Raw genomic sequence first — 15637 nt, 5'->3', positions numbered from 1 at the left:
GTTGATAGACAGGTGCTATATGGTGTCCCAGCTGTTTGTTCTTTGGTTGCTATATGGTCGCTAAGCCGAGGCCCAATACATTTTACCATTTCTCACCGCTGCTTCACCTGTCACTCAACCTGTCACACCTGCCACTCCACCTGTCATCCCGCCTGCCACCCCACCTCCCACACCACCTGCAGCTCCAGGTCTCCACAACTAAAACTGAGACTGTCGTCCAGTGTTGGGCTGCGCTAGTTGGTTGCTGAGGAATACTATGGGGTTGATAGATAGGTGCTAAATGGTGTCCCAGCTGTTTGTTATTTGGTTGCTACATGGTCTCACTGCCGCTCCACCTGTCACTAAACCTGTTACACCTGCCACTCCACCTGTCACCCCACCTGCCACGCCACCTGTCACACCTGCAGCTCCAGGTCTCCACAACTAAAACTGAGACTGTCGTCCAGTGTTAGGCTGCACTAGGTGGTTGCTGAGGAATACTATGGGGTTGATTGTTCTTTGGTTGCTATATGGTTGCTAAGCTCAGGCCCAATACATTTTACCATTTCTCACTGCTGATCCACCTGTCACTCAACCTGTCACACCTGCAGTTCAATCCTTCTATTCTCTTCACACCTGAAACTGAGTCTTGTGTTAAACTGTGCTAGGTGGTTGCTGAGGTATACTAGATGGCTGCTGTGGAGTTGCTGGGTGGCTGCTATGTTGCATTTTTTTAAGATACAGATCTTAAGATTAGGACTGAACCTGGAACTTTGATCAGTACTTAACTGAGCTAGATGGTTGCTGAGGTATACGAGGTGACTGCTATGGAGCTACACGGTTGGTTTCAGTTTTTCATGATATTCCAGGTGATTGCTACTGGGGTTGCTATGTGTTTGCTAAGCTAAAAGCTAGTGCTAAATAATTACTATGCCGGTTTGCTCAGGAGGGTGTTGCTTTTTTTTGTGCTGTTTTTAGCTAAATAAAAAATCACACTGTTCTTATTTCTCATTTATTTTATTTAATCCTGGATATATGGGGATATTTGGAGTGCATTATTAGTATCATGATATTCTGGATAATTGACTTCTGTTACAAATCTGATAAAATCCTTGTTTTTATTTTTTAATATCTCAGTTAGGGGTGTGCAATATCATATTGTATGCAATAATTAAATTAAATTTTCATCTTGTTGCAGTAGAGTATCATTATCACAAAAATACCTTGATACCTTGAAATATCATGATATTATTTCAGGACCATATTGCCCACCCCTACATACAAACACACACACACACACACACACGCACACACACAAACACAGAGTGATGCGGCTTACCGGTGCGAGACCAGGGCACTCATACACAGTGAAGTCTCCGTCCTCGTTCTCCTCATCAGAAGTGGCTCCTGATTCTGGGATCTTGGTCTCGTCCCGTTGCCTGAGTGAATAAAAAAACACCATAATCATTATAAACCTATATTAATATATATCAAGAGGAAGATGGATGATCACAAGCCATCAAACCAAGCTGAACTGCTTGAATTTTTACACCAGGAGTGAAGGCATAAAGTTATCCAAAAGCAGTGTGTAAGACTGGTGGAGGAGAACATGCCAGGATGCATGGAAACTGTGATTAAAAACCAGGGTTATTCCACCAAATATTGATTTCTGAACTCTTAAAACTTTATGAATATGAACTTGTTTTCTTTGCATTATTTGACGTCTGAAAGCTCTGCCTCTTTTTTTGTTATTTCAAAATGACAATATTTTTATTTGGAATTTGGGAGAAATGTTGTCTGTGGTTTAAAGAATAAAAAAGCAATGTTCGTTTTAATCAAATATATACCTATAAATAGCAAAATCAGAGAAACGGATTCAGAAACTGAAGTGCTCTCTTAATGTTTTCCTGAGCTGTATACAGCATATAGTGTATGTATGCTAAAACATAAGGCTAGTTTATACAGCTGTGGTCTCCAACCCATGGTACTGAAGAACCCTCTGTCCTGCACTAGGAGCTTAGTTAGGAACCACTCGTTTAACCTGTCCTTAAATGTGTCAAACACATTAAAGGTCAAATAGAATGTATTGATATAATTCTTAATATATTATCTGACTAGAGTCAATATTAGTATCCCTGCAGAGCTCTAATGGTGCTAGCTAATGTTTCTGGAGAACATTTGATTCTATCTCAACGAGGAAGCAGAAAAATTGCAGTTCTTTTTTTTACAGTTTGAGAGTTTCACCAATCCCAAAAATGACGATTTTAATTGATTTTGCCTCTTAAGTTTGACATTTGTCTTAGCTACAGCAAAAATAGAGATTCTTATTGGTTGGGATTGTGCCTTTACATTACTGCGAGTATAGATGAAGGGAAAAGGAATGATGGATTCCTTTTACATATCAGGTCGGTCCAGCATGTTTGACACAACGGTTCTTGTCCTGATACTTATCAGGGTAGATTATGGATCACAGATATGAAACTGTGGAGTGATATGTAGGTGTTCACTGCAGTTCACCATCTCCCATCTGGATCTACTCACTTGAGGGACAGCATCTGCTGCTTCTGATGCTGATAGTGGTACATCTGAGCGCTCTGGGCCAGCTTTTTATCTCCAGACTGAAAGCCAAAGACACGAGAGCACAGAATAAATGCGATGCTTCATGCTGTGAGTGTTTATATCTTTGTCTGTGTTTATATGTGTTTATATGTGTTTTGCACTCACGGAGGTGCTGTCGTAAGAGTGAGGGCTCATCACCCCGAAGGCTGGATAGTCCACTTTCTGAGCCAGGCGACTTCCTCGCTGCATCCTGTCACAGGAAATTGGCCATTGATGTTCAATTACACTCAGAAAGTTCAATTATATATATCTGCTTTTCTAATAAGTCATGCAGCAAAAGCTATTAGGTGCTGTTTTTATGATAAATTATCTTTTAATTGAGAGAAGTGAGTGAAAATAGAACCTTACCTGACCCAACACACTCCAGCCAGAACCAAGGCCACTGATCCCACCATGAGACACACTCCTGTCATAACTACAGTTAAAGAGAACACACACACATACACACACAGATTAATGTTAGACAGATAAATCCTGCAGTTTATACCTATTACAGCAGTAAAACAAAAATATCTGTTTTTAAATAACTATAGATGCAGAGCAAAAGAACTTGGATGTGATAAAGCAACAGTATATATAGTATATATATCTATAATCTATCTATCTATCTATCTAACTATATATATATATATATATATATATATATATATATGGTGCTAGCTTTTGTTTCTGAAGAAGATTTGATTCTATAGATTCTTAATGATAAAGCAGTAAAAAGTGTAGTTCTCTTTTTTTTTATATACACCCTAAAACAAGTAATAGTATAATGGTAATGGGATTGCAGTACAAGATCATGAAGCCCACACTTATCAGTATCAGTTGTGAGGTGTTATCTTATTAGTGAAACACTAAACACTGAACACTCACCATTTATGCGTCATTCTAAACCAGATAAATCTTTTATCATTAAAAAAAACTTTATTGATTAATTATTAATTGAACATTAATTATAATGACCAATTAAGGTTTTACTCTGAAATATGTTTTTTTTTTTTTTTTGGACATTTTGACAGAATTTTGACACCAAAAATATAAATTTTCTTTTTCTTCACCCCCTGATTCATGATGTACATTTAGCTTTATGTTGTGCTTGAATTTTACATGACATAATTAAGTATAATATTTTTGTTTTGTTAACTCTTTAACCATTTTAAAACAAATCTATTAATCTATTTTCTGTAGATTTTCATGTAATTGTATTTAATAAAAATATTTATTAACTTTTTTTCACTTTTTACAGTTTTGGTTCTGTATCTCTCAGCTTGTCCAGAAATGCATGTTCGCAACATGTGTTTTAGTGGTAGCAAAAAAAGAAAAATGTGAATACACTTCGCCACTGTAGTGGTAAGCCGGGAGCAACAAATATTAATTCTCGCATAATGTCAATAGTATATTTATAATTTAAAATATATTAACATATGGATAATCCTGATCTTCAACAGAGTCAGGATTCACACAGTGCTTTAATGGTGCTAGCTAATGTTTCTGGAGAACATCAGATTCTATCTATCTTTGAGAGGATTTCTATTGGTTCTCCCTCTTGAGTTCATGCATATACATTAGTGTAAGTGAGGATGAGTTTTGTAATCTTGGGATTAACTTCATAAAATTAAATTAACAGTACTGTAAGTTCTGTAAGTTCTGTACAAAATTTGAATAGCTGAGATGCATTCAAACACATTGTGAAAACCTGATATACATAATATACACAAGTAATTAATGGCTTAAATTATATGTATTATATAAGAAACCACTTAAAAATGATGGGTTTCTTTGATTTTACCATTTTGAAAACCACTGGGATATAATTAAGAGGAAGATGGATGATCACAAGCCATCCAACCAAACTGAACTGCTTGAATTTTTGCACCAGGAGGGAGTAGCATAAAGTTATCCAAAAGCAGTGTGTAAGACTGGTGGAAAAGAACATGCCAAGATGCATTAAAAACTTAAAAAATATTGTTTTTTGAACTCTTAAAACCTGAACTATGTATATGAACTTTTTTCCTTTGCATTATTTGAAGTCTGAAAGCTCTGCATCTGTTTATTTTTATTTATATATATATATATTTTCTGTGATTAAATGCTCTAAATGATAATTTATTTTTATTTGGAATTTGGGAGAAATGTTGTTTGTAGTTTATAGAATAAAACAACAATGTTCATGTTACTCAAACATAAACCTATAAATAGCAAAATCAGATTCAGAAACTGTATGTATTGTATTAGACTGGTGTAAATATATTGATTTGGGAACGTACTGATGACGGAGTGTTCCTCAGAGGGGTAGGGGATGATGATGGGGGCGCTCTGCACTGCCGAGGCGAAGGGGCTGCCGGTGCTGGGACCGGGACTGGGAGAGCTGGGGCTGGTGGTCGGAGAGGACGTGGTCAGAGCGCTGGTTACAGGACGTCCTGTCGGGGCATGGCTGGGAGAGGCTACAGGTCTGTGGTGGCTCCCTGTCTGTGACGGGTCCTCCTTCACTTCAGGAGCAACCTGAGAGGGAGCTGAGGAACGGTGGAGACACGAGAGATTAGGACAGATTGAGTTTTTAAAAGCAATTTCAAAGCAATTTCATCATTTCCTCACCATAGTTTCTCATTGATTTCAGATATCAGGAATTCACTTATGTTTTAATGAACAAATTTCATGTTCATTTGATTTAATACAAACTGAGAAAATTAAGTTTAAATTGATTTAACTTGAAAAACCCTTTAAATACGACACTTTCATCTTGTACAGATTAGAAAACATCAATAAGGAAAATGTTTTGGTTGGTGTGTGTAGGAATATTGTGTATATATAATACAGTGTGTGTTCTGTTACCTGTGTGTTTCATCTCAGACTCTCTGTGTTTGGTGATGATAGAGGAGAGAAAGTCAATCTCTTCATCCAGTTCAGGGAACTCATCCACTTCTGTAAGAGAGAGGGAGAGAGAGAGAGAGAGAGAGAGAGAGAGAGAGAGAGAAAGAAAGAAGCAAGAAAAAAAGAAAGACAGAAAGAAAGAGATTTTTTAAATCTATTATTTTTTTAATTTATCTACTATACTGCCACACTTTCTAGAATAAGAGGAATTGTATTGATTTGTTGCTGAACAGTGTATTAGCCCTCCTCTAACATCAAAAGGCCACCTATGATAGAAAACACTTAACTTAAGTTAAATGAAAAAAAACAACAATCCACTTAATTTTGAAGATTTTTTATTGGTTAATGCCACCTCGATACAGAATAAAAAAAACATATGTAACATAAAGTGACATATTTAAATCATTTTTATTTTATTTGCGATCAGTATGGCTTTTAGCTCATGGAAACCCAAAATAAAATCCAAAATTTTATTTGGAATATTTCATCAAATCAGCAGAAAATTATGAACTAAAGAGATGTCCAAACTTCTGACAAGTATGTTGGTTTACACAATCTAAAATCGATTCCCTTCATTACATTACCCATAATCCCTCACAGTCTAAGATAACAGTCACCAGACCACAATCTTCCAATCTGGACCTATTCTCCTGCTCATTATCACCAGAGTACTGATCATTATCACCTGTTTCTCATTTATTTTTCTCAAAAGACCTGTTTCTGTTTCTATTTAATTTAACTTTCTGTAAAATACTGCCAACATTTTTTTTGTAAACCAAGTGTGTATTATTTTTTATTCATTCAATTATTTTTTTTGTTTCATCATTTCATTCTTTTGGATTCTCAACGGTTTCACTCAACCTTTAGTTTTGCACGTCTGGTACTGTTGTTATCCTTGTTTGACGCTCTTTTTTTTGCAAACTGCTCCAGGTGTTTCATAATTGAAGGGTGCTTTTTCCCAACAGCAATTTTCTGTAAGATCTCTCCTGTGGCATTAAATGGCATTTAGATCCATTGCTCATTGCTGGCCACTTCAAAACTCTGTAGTGCTTTTTTAAGTATGTTTGGGGTCATTGTCCTGCTGGAAGACCCATGCCCTACAGTAGGATTCAACCCCAGCTTTCTGACCCTGGGTACTACTTTACATTGTGACCCAAGATACTTTGGTTATCTTCAGATTTCAGGATGCCTCACACATATTTGAGGCAATCAGTACCAGAGGCAGCAAAACAACCGCAAAACATATTTGATACTCCACCATATTTGACTGTAGGTACTGTGTTCTTTTCTTCATAGGCTTTATTCTGTTTTCAGTAAACAGTAGAATGATGTACTTTACCAAAAAGCTCTTTTTTGGTCTCATCTGTCCACAATATGTTTGGTTTGTACTTACATACACTTAGGTAAACTGAAGTCTAGCTTTATCTCTAATGTCTACAGATAGTTAGCACTGACACTGATGCACCCTGAGCCTGCAGGACAGCTTCAAATAAAACTTTCGGCCATGACTGCACATGCCCACAATGTACAAACAGTACTTTCCTAAGCATTACTACGAATTATTAAGATGGATGCTACTGTTTGCACATCTATAATGCCTATAAAGTTTAGCTATATAGTTTAAATAGCCAAGTACAAATACAAAACAGACAAGGCTTATAAACAACTCACAAACACAGTAGTTACCAAAGGACCTGGAGCTGACTCTTTATTTCCTTCTGTCCGCTGTGCTGCAGTTGTGGACCCTCTGAAACGGTCCAGTGCTCTTTGATTTAAAGCGCAATTTCCAAAGTGCTGCTCATGCGATTTATGGGCTGTTTCAGCTTCATTGACAGCTTCACCAGCAGTATATTGGCTAGTCACTGGGGAAAAGCCCTGTGTAATACAGTCCGTTCAGAATGAACCTCAATCTCATTCATATATATATGAGTATAAAATGCAAATATCACACTGACTGAACTGTATTAACTGGATAGAGCTTGTTTGGAAAAGTCCAGTGATTTGCAGCACTTGTAGATGCGAACCAGTGCATGAAATCTAATGGAGAAAAACACTGCAAAGACCTTATGGAAAAGGAGAAAATGGTATCATTCCCGAGAATACAGTTACACTACTTCACAGCTTAGTACTGTGGGGGTTTATACCCCTCTAGTCCATGCCTAGCTAAATAGGTTCATGTTTGTTTATCTGCTACAGAGAATCCGATTCTATTGCCGATAATTTTTTCATTACAGTTACTAGATATGCTGTGTGTGTGTGCATTTAAACACATTCATCAGAAAAGTGATGCCACATAGTTTATTCTAGCTGGATGCATTAATTATAAGCCTACATATCATAAACAATTTGTTCATTTCGGCTGAAGTATGTATGCCAGCTCCATTTGAGACTCTGCGTCGGCCATGTGGAACTAGGTCGTATGTGTTTTATACAATTTCCATATTATACTCTGAAACCGGGGTGTTTGCAAAAGTGGCTTTAGACAACACCTATTAGGGGTGGGCGTTATGGCCTTAAAATAATATCACCATATTTCATGGTATTTTCGCGATAACGATACTCTTGGCAATATGACGAAATACTGAATTAAAAAAAAAACAAACAAAAAACAAAAAAAAAAAAAACATTACTACACCAAAATGAATTTTAAATTTTCTTATTGCATATGGTATGATATGGCACACCCTTAACTGAGATAAAAAAATAAAAAAAAGAAATTAAGCAGTAACAATAATTTGAAGTCAAAGATCTAGAATGTCATGGTACTTATAATGCGCTCTACATATCTCCACATATCCAGGATTAAAGTAAAATAAATGATACTGGACAGATTTAATATTTCTCTAGTAGATATATAATGCGAAATGAGAACAGTCTGAATTTTTCTTTTGCTAAAAACAGCAAAAAAGTAGTACTCTGATGTGATAATTAGGGGTGGGTGATATGGCGCGATATTTCAGGGTATAATATCGTACACGATATAGAAATTTTTTGGCGATATTATCACATACGATATGATATGGCACAACCATAATTTCTATATTATAATCTGCAACCAGGGTGTTGGCAAAAGTGGTTTGAGACAATTTCTAAATTATACTCTCCAACCAAGCTGTTGGCAAAAGTGGCTTGGGACGATTCCCATATTATACTCTGCAACTGGGGTGTTGGCAAAAGTGGTTTGGGTCGATTTCCATATTATACTCTGTAACTGTTGGTAAAAATGGCTTGGGATGATTTCTATATTATACTCTGCAACCGGGGTTTTGGCAAAAGTGGATAGGGACAATTTCTATATTATACTCTGCAACTGGGGTGTTGACAAAAGTGGCTTGAGGTGATTTCTATATTATACTCTGCAACCGGGGTGTTGGCAAAAGTGGTTCGGGTCGATTTCCATATTATACTCTGTAACTGTTGGTAAAAATGGCTTGGGATGATTTCTATATTATACTCTGCAACCAGGGTGTTGGTAAAAATGGCTTGGGATGATTTCCATATTATACTCTGCTACTGGGGTGTTGGGAAAAGTGGCTGAAGATGATTTCCATATTATATTCTAAAACCAGGTTGTAGGCAAAAGTGGGTTGGGATGATTTCCATATTATACTCTGAAACCGGGGTGTTGCCAAAAGTGGCCTAAGAAGATTTCTGTATTATACTCTGCAACCGGGGTGTTTTGGCAAAAACTCAGTTCGGAATGAACCTCAATCTCATTCATATATACGAGTATAAATAAATGCAAATATTATATTAACTGAACTGTTTGAACTGGTTAGAGCTGGATAGAGAAAAGTACAATGATTTGCAGCACTTGTAAATGCGAACCAGTGCATGAAGTCTAATGGAGAAAAACGATGCAAAGACCTTCAAAGACCTCATCAAAAAGGAGTAAAAAAGACAATAAAAGTGCACACATTAGTGCAGGGTCAAGAGCCGCATGACACTATGATCACTTTTTGAATGCATGCGTCACGAGCAGGATAATACCTCCTATATAATGCATTGTGCATGTGCAGTCAGAGACGTTACATAAGGAATCATCTTCGTTTAGTAAAATTGATGGAATTAGGCAATTATCAGATGCTAAAAAGAGAATAAAGTAAAATGAAGCAAGTTCCTGTGGGAATGCATGAGTCATGCTGCTAATATTAGAGATGATTTGTGTGTGTGTGTGTGTGTGTGTGTGTGAATATGATTTGTGTGTAAATGCTCGAGCTTGGGCCCATGTATATGCCAGTGGTGTTTATCTGAACTGTATAAAATCTGGCAGTTATTATGCAGTTATATCTCGATTAGTCGATTAGTCAACTACTATTTTTGCCATGTTCTCCATTTTTAAAAACAATAGAAACAGCTGAACCTGCAATTTAAAAGACACTTGAATGTCTAGATGTTGTTTAAATGTGAAAAGTACTCATATTTAGTGAGTAAATATTTAATCTATTGCAAACCATACCTCATGTTGTATCCAAGCTAGAGGTGCCCAACAGGATATTATGGAGCCTCCTTTCACTTGTACTTGTATTTAATAATAATAAAGGTTAATTAATTCATTTCCAACAATAAAGCTTCATTCATTTTCAACAGTAACCATTTGTTTTTTTATCAATGATTAAAAAATACTTACGAATGTTTGCATTAAATGGGGCAATGCCTATATAGCTAAAATTATTCAGTTCAGTCTATTTTTAAATCTAGCTTTTTACAGTAAACAACTCTCCATTATACAGAATTAAATACAGACATATAAATATTATACAATATGTGTGTGTGTGTTCTGCAATATGAATTTGAATGATGCAGAGAGTGTGTGTGTGTGCTGAGGTACGTGCCACGCGGGCACTGCAGTGTGTGGGTGGATGGGTCAGCACGGCTGTCCTGCAGCACTGCTCTGTGGACGTGAGCAAGCGGACAGGGATGGGCGGAGCCTCGTCAAATTCATGAATGAAACCCGTCGCCCATGGCGACAGACCACCAAAGCCAGTGGGAGGAGTAGAGTGAAGGGGACACCCTGAAGACGGAAACTAATGGATGGAAAGATCTGGAAGGACGCAGTCACCTGCAGTAAATGTGAGATGGCTATCAATCCGGCATGGGAATGTTCCAGAACGTTCCACGATTCTGCTGCTTTTAGTGAAATTAGGTGATTTTATCTGCAGTGATCCCATGATATGGAAACACTTTAGTTTTTACCTACTAAAAAGTCTTTAAGAACTATTTCTGTAAATAAGAAATATGAAGGTTATGCTTGTTTTTCCTTCTCCAATGAGTCTGATTCAATTGGCAATTTTCTTTCTCTGCCTGTGTGCATTTGCACATATTTGTCAGCAAGGGGTGAAACATACTCTAATTGAGTGCATTAATTAAAAGCCCAGATATCATGAAGAATCAGTGGAGCTCAGCTGATGCATCAGCAACCAGGGTGTTTGCATATTACTTCGGCCGATGTCCATATTATACTCAGCAACCGGGGTGTCGGCAAAAGTGGCTTAGCGTGATTTCCACATTATACACTGCAACCCATGTGTTCGCACATGTGGCTTGGGCCGATTCCCATATTATACTCAGCAATCGGGGTATTGGCAAAAGTGGCTTGGGATGATTTGCATATTATACTCTGCAACCGGGGTGTTGGCAAAAGCGACTCAGGGCAGTTTCCATATTATTCTCCGCAACCAGGGGATTTTGGCAAAAGGGGTTTGGGTCGATTCCTACTTTATACTCAGCACCCGGGGTGTTGGAAAAAATGGCATAGAACGATTTCAATGTTATACATTGGAACCGGGGTGTTGGCACAAGTGGCTTAGGGTGATTTCCATGTTATACTCTGCAACTGGGGTGTTCGCAAAAGTGGCTTGGGTTGATTTCCATACTATACTCTGCAACCAAGGTGTTGGCAAAAGTGGATAAGGATGATTTCCATATTATGCTTTGCAACCGGGGTGTTGGCAAAAGTGGCTTGGGTCAATTCCCATATTAAACTCAGTAGCCGGGTTGTTGGCAAAAGCAACTCAGGGCAGTTCCCATATTATTCTTTGCAACCAGGGGATTTTGGCAAAAGTGGTTTGGGTCAATTTCCACATTATACTGTGCAACCAGAGTTCCATATTATACTCTGCAACCGGGGTGTTGGCAAAAGTGGATAGGGACAATTTCCATACTATACTTTGCAACTGGGGTGTTGGCAAAAGTGTCTTGGGATGATTTCCATTTTATACTCTGCAACCGGGGTGTTGGCAAATGTGGATTGGGATGATTTCCACATTATACTCTGCAACCGGGGTTTTAGCACATGCAGCACTTGGGCCAGATAAGAGCCAGGCATTTGGGACAGAACCGAACATACTGTAGGTTAAACTGGAGTTGAGCCAATGCAAGTTGTATTGGTATTCAGCCAGGAAATGGCCAGAATATTTTTTTTCCTATCTGGAGACATTCCTATCTACAAACATCTGGACATCTTGTGTATGTCTAAGCAAAGGACCATTTATGAATTCTTATTTTTAACCATGTGTATATTACCTCAAGCAAAACCCTTAACCTTAACACTGGTTCTAGACAAGACCCTATGACTAATACTGCAGTTTACATAATTATTTTAATTGCCCAACATGCTTGATCAATTGAAGTATTTGTAGATGAACTCTAGAATCCCATCAAAACAAATTCAGACCTGGTTTCAAAACCTTCAACTTTACCTTCAGCATTACAACACTATGAATGAATGTTAAATTAACCACTGTCTGTATTTAATGCAATTCCAGGAGTGGTACTAATTCAGTTCCCAGTCACGCCCGACTGCCACTGTCTGAGACCTTTCATTCAATATCCACAGGCTGGCCAGAGGCAATCAATGCCTCTTATCAAACCTCCAAACAATTAAAAGTACAAACAAAACTCTGCACCTGGCTAATTAGAAGAACACCAGGCAGGAATCCAATCCTGTCATCGGGCCCGAGGATTGATCACTCGTTTACTCTCTGCCATTTAGATTATTACAATCGAATATAATATTATTAAAGCATGGGCTGTTTTTTAGGCTAAGCTGGTTTGGGTGTATAAAGCAAAAGGCACAATGCTCTTCACAGTGAACGTGTTGAGTTGCGAAGAACATTCAGGTGATTTAATGGCAACACAATCCTTCAGATTGGGTTAGAAAATGTCAATCTGGAGATACTAATCTAAGTATAAACATTTACTCTGCTACTATAGTAAGAGTTTTGGATAGTAAACCTTAAAAAAAAGACCTATAGTAGATCTACTGATTATTGGATGATCAGCATGTTAATTCACTGATCTCTATCTTGCCGACTGACTGATCATTGGTCTATAAATCAGCTCCTCATCAGCCTTATGTTTTGCTAATTACTGATGTCCCAAAAAATATATATTAATAATTAAACTAAATCAAGGTGAGTCTAGTGATCAGCTAGTCAGTTGGTCAATGATCAGCTAATTCGAAGACCAAAGATTAATCCATCAGTAGACCAGTGATCAGCCAATCAGCAGACCAATGATCAGTCAATGAGTAGACCAGAAATCAGCCAATCAGCAGGCTAGTGATTACACAGCCAGTAGACATAACCATGAGAAAATTAGCAGTTAGTGACTACCCAATCAGCAGACACATGATCAGCCAATCAGCAGTGAGTTATTACCCAAGCTGTTCATCAATGATCAGTCATTGAGTAGGCCAATGATCAGCCAATCAGCAGGACAATGATCAGCTAATCAGCAGACACATGATCAGCCAATCAGCAGCGAGTTATTACCCAAGCTGTTCATCAATGATCAGTCAATCAATAGGCTAGTAATTACACAGCCAGTAGACATAACCATGAGAAAGTTAGCAGTTGGTGACTACCCAATCAGCAGACACATGATCAGCCAATCAGCAGCGAGTTATTACCCAAGCTGTTCATCAATGATCAGTCATTGAGTAGGCCAATGATCAGCCAATCAGCAGGACAATGATCAGCTAATCCATAGGCAACTGTTCAGTCAATCAACAAGCTAGTGATTACACGGCCAGTGGACCAATGATGAGCCAATCAGCAGCTAATGTGATCAGCCAAACAATAGACCAATGATCAGCCAATCAGCAGTGAGTTATTACCCAAGCTGTACATCAATGATCAGTCAATCAGCAGGCTGATAAGGAGCTGATTTATAGACCAATGATCAGTCAATCAGCAAGAGAGTGATCAGTCAATCAACATGATGATCATCTAGCAATCTGTAGATCTACTATATGTTGATGCATAAGCCAAAGATCAGTCAATTTGGAGATCAATGATCAGTCAATCAGCAGACTAATAATCAGTCAACCAATAGTGCAGTGATCAGTCAATTACCAAGACAACAATCAGTCAGTAAATCAATGATCAGACAACCTGTAGGGCAAAGATCAGCCAATAAGAAAGTCAATAATCAGCTGTTTAGCAGGATTGTGATCAGCCAAACAACAGACCAATGATCAGCCAATCAGCTATGAGGTACTACCCAAGCTGTACATCAATGATCAGTTAATCAGCAGGCTGATAAGAAGTTAATTTATAGACCAATGATCAGTCATTAAACATGATGATTATCATCTAGTAATCAGTAGATCTACCATAGGTCAATGCATAAGCCAAAAATCAGTCAATTTGGAGATCAATGATCAGTCTATCAGCAGGCTAATAATCAGTGAACCAGTAGCGCAGTGATCAGCCAATTACCAAGACAACAATCAGCCAGTATATCAATGATCAGACAGTCATTTAAAAGGTCAATGATCAGCTGTTCGGCAGGGTTGTGATCAGCCAAACAACAGACCAATGATCAGCCAATCAGCAGTGAGTTATTACACAAGCTGTACATCAATAATCAGCCAAACATCAGGCTGATGAGGAGCTGATTTATAGACCAATGATCAGTCAGTCAGCAAGAGAGTGATCAGTCAATCAACATGATGATGATCATCTAGCAATCTGTAGATCTACTATATGTTGATGCATAAGCCAAAGATCAGTCAATTTGGAGATCAATGATCAGTCTATCAGCAGACTAATAATCTGACAACCAGTAGGGCAATGATCAGCCAATTAGAAGGTAAATGATCAGGCATATAGAAGAATTGTAACTATCCAAACAGTAGGATATTGAACAGCCAGTCAGGAGGTCAGACCAATTAATCAATCAATCAATTAATCAGCAGGCTTACAATTACTCAATTAATAAACAAATGACCAGCCAATCAGTAGTCAGCAGGACAATTATCAGGCCATCACCAAGACAATGCTCAACCACTCAGTAGGCTACTAGCTGCCAAACTATCAATCTAGTAAAAAGATATAATAGGAAAATTACAAACTCATTCTCAGTTTGTTAAGCTTAACTGACAATTACCAACAGTTTTCCACCATTCACTTCCACTCTAATTAACAATTGTTCAATTAAACAAGTCATACAGAGCTTAAACACATTTTTCTAACGTAAAATGCAGTTATTGTAACCAGCAGATAATATAAAAGATGTTTATTTTCCTTCATTAAACCCAGCGTTAGCACCAGCGTGCTCTCGCTCTTGCCAATCAGCCTCATAAACGGGTTTCACACACATGTTCACGAATAACAATGAACACTGAATATTCTCAGTGTTTCAGACAAAGAGAACGAGCCAAACAATCTGAAAGAGAAAGTGTGTTTGTGAAAATCACCAACACATACTCATCATCAGAGAACAGCAAGACTGAAAAGAGGGGGAAACATTCACTGAATGCAGAAGATGAAGGGAATAACATCATAAAGAAGAGAAAGAAGAAGAAAAGGAAGAAGAACAGTGTGTCTGCTGCTGCCAGGAGTATTACCTCACTCAGCCGGATGATTCGTATTGATTATAGTACAATGAGAGGGTAAAAGCTGGCACTGCCCGTTCCCTGGCTTGGCACTTTGGATATTACACTATAACTCAGAGGGCCGTGGACTCCCCAGATCTCTGCCTGCTTCGTGTGCATGAGCTTGACGGCTGCTATTATATATGGTTTGGTCTGGACCGCTCAGCAGAAGTTCTGGGACACAGTGCTCTTAGCCTCAGATCCTCCATTCATAGAGGTAGAGCTGTTGGCATTGACTGGGTTGCGCTTCAGATGTTGGCATGTTGTCAATTCAGTCAGTTGCCTTGGTGTGTC

At 38.1% G+C, this 15637-nt stretch overlaps 2 protein-coding genes across 3 annotated transcripts in view; one reads left to right on the top strand and one right to left on the bottom strand.

Annotated features, from left to right (window-relative positions):
- The window catches only part of LOC111191728 (alpha-1-antitrypsin 1-2), a 313064-nt gene that overhangs the window by 25566 nt on the left and 271861 nt on the right, over nt 1–15637 (top strand). The gene's annotated exons all lie outside the window — the stretch shown is intronic.
- The window catches only part of npdc1b (neural proliferation, differentiation and control, 1b), a 65078-nt gene that overhangs the window by 5723 nt on the left and 43718 nt on the right, over nt 1–15637 (bottom strand). Inside the window, exons 3-8 of the mRNA XM_022667561.2 lie at nt 5425–5514; nt 4860–5105; nt 2947–3013; nt 2704–2788; nt 2521–2597; nt 1319–1418 (exon numbers count right to left, since the gene is read on the bottom strand). Coding sequence (XP_022523282.1) covers nt 1319–1418; nt 2521–2597; nt 2704–2788; nt 2947–3013; nt 4860–5105; nt 5425–5514 — 665 coding nt within the window. The remainder of the gene's footprint in view (nt 1–1318; nt 1419–2520; nt 2598–2703; nt 2789–2946; nt 3014–4859; nt 5106–5424; nt 5515–15637) is intronic.

This window comes from Astyanax mexicanus, chromosome 22 (genome assembly GCF_023375975.1).
Source record: "Astyanax mexicanus isolate ESR-SI-001 chromosome 22, AstMex3_surface, whole genome shotgun sequence".
NCBI lineage: Eukaryota > Metazoa > Chordata > Actinopteri > Characiformes > Acestrorhamphidae > Astyanax > Astyanax mexicanus.
This window is presented reverse-complemented; position numbering and strand designations above follow the sequence as displayed.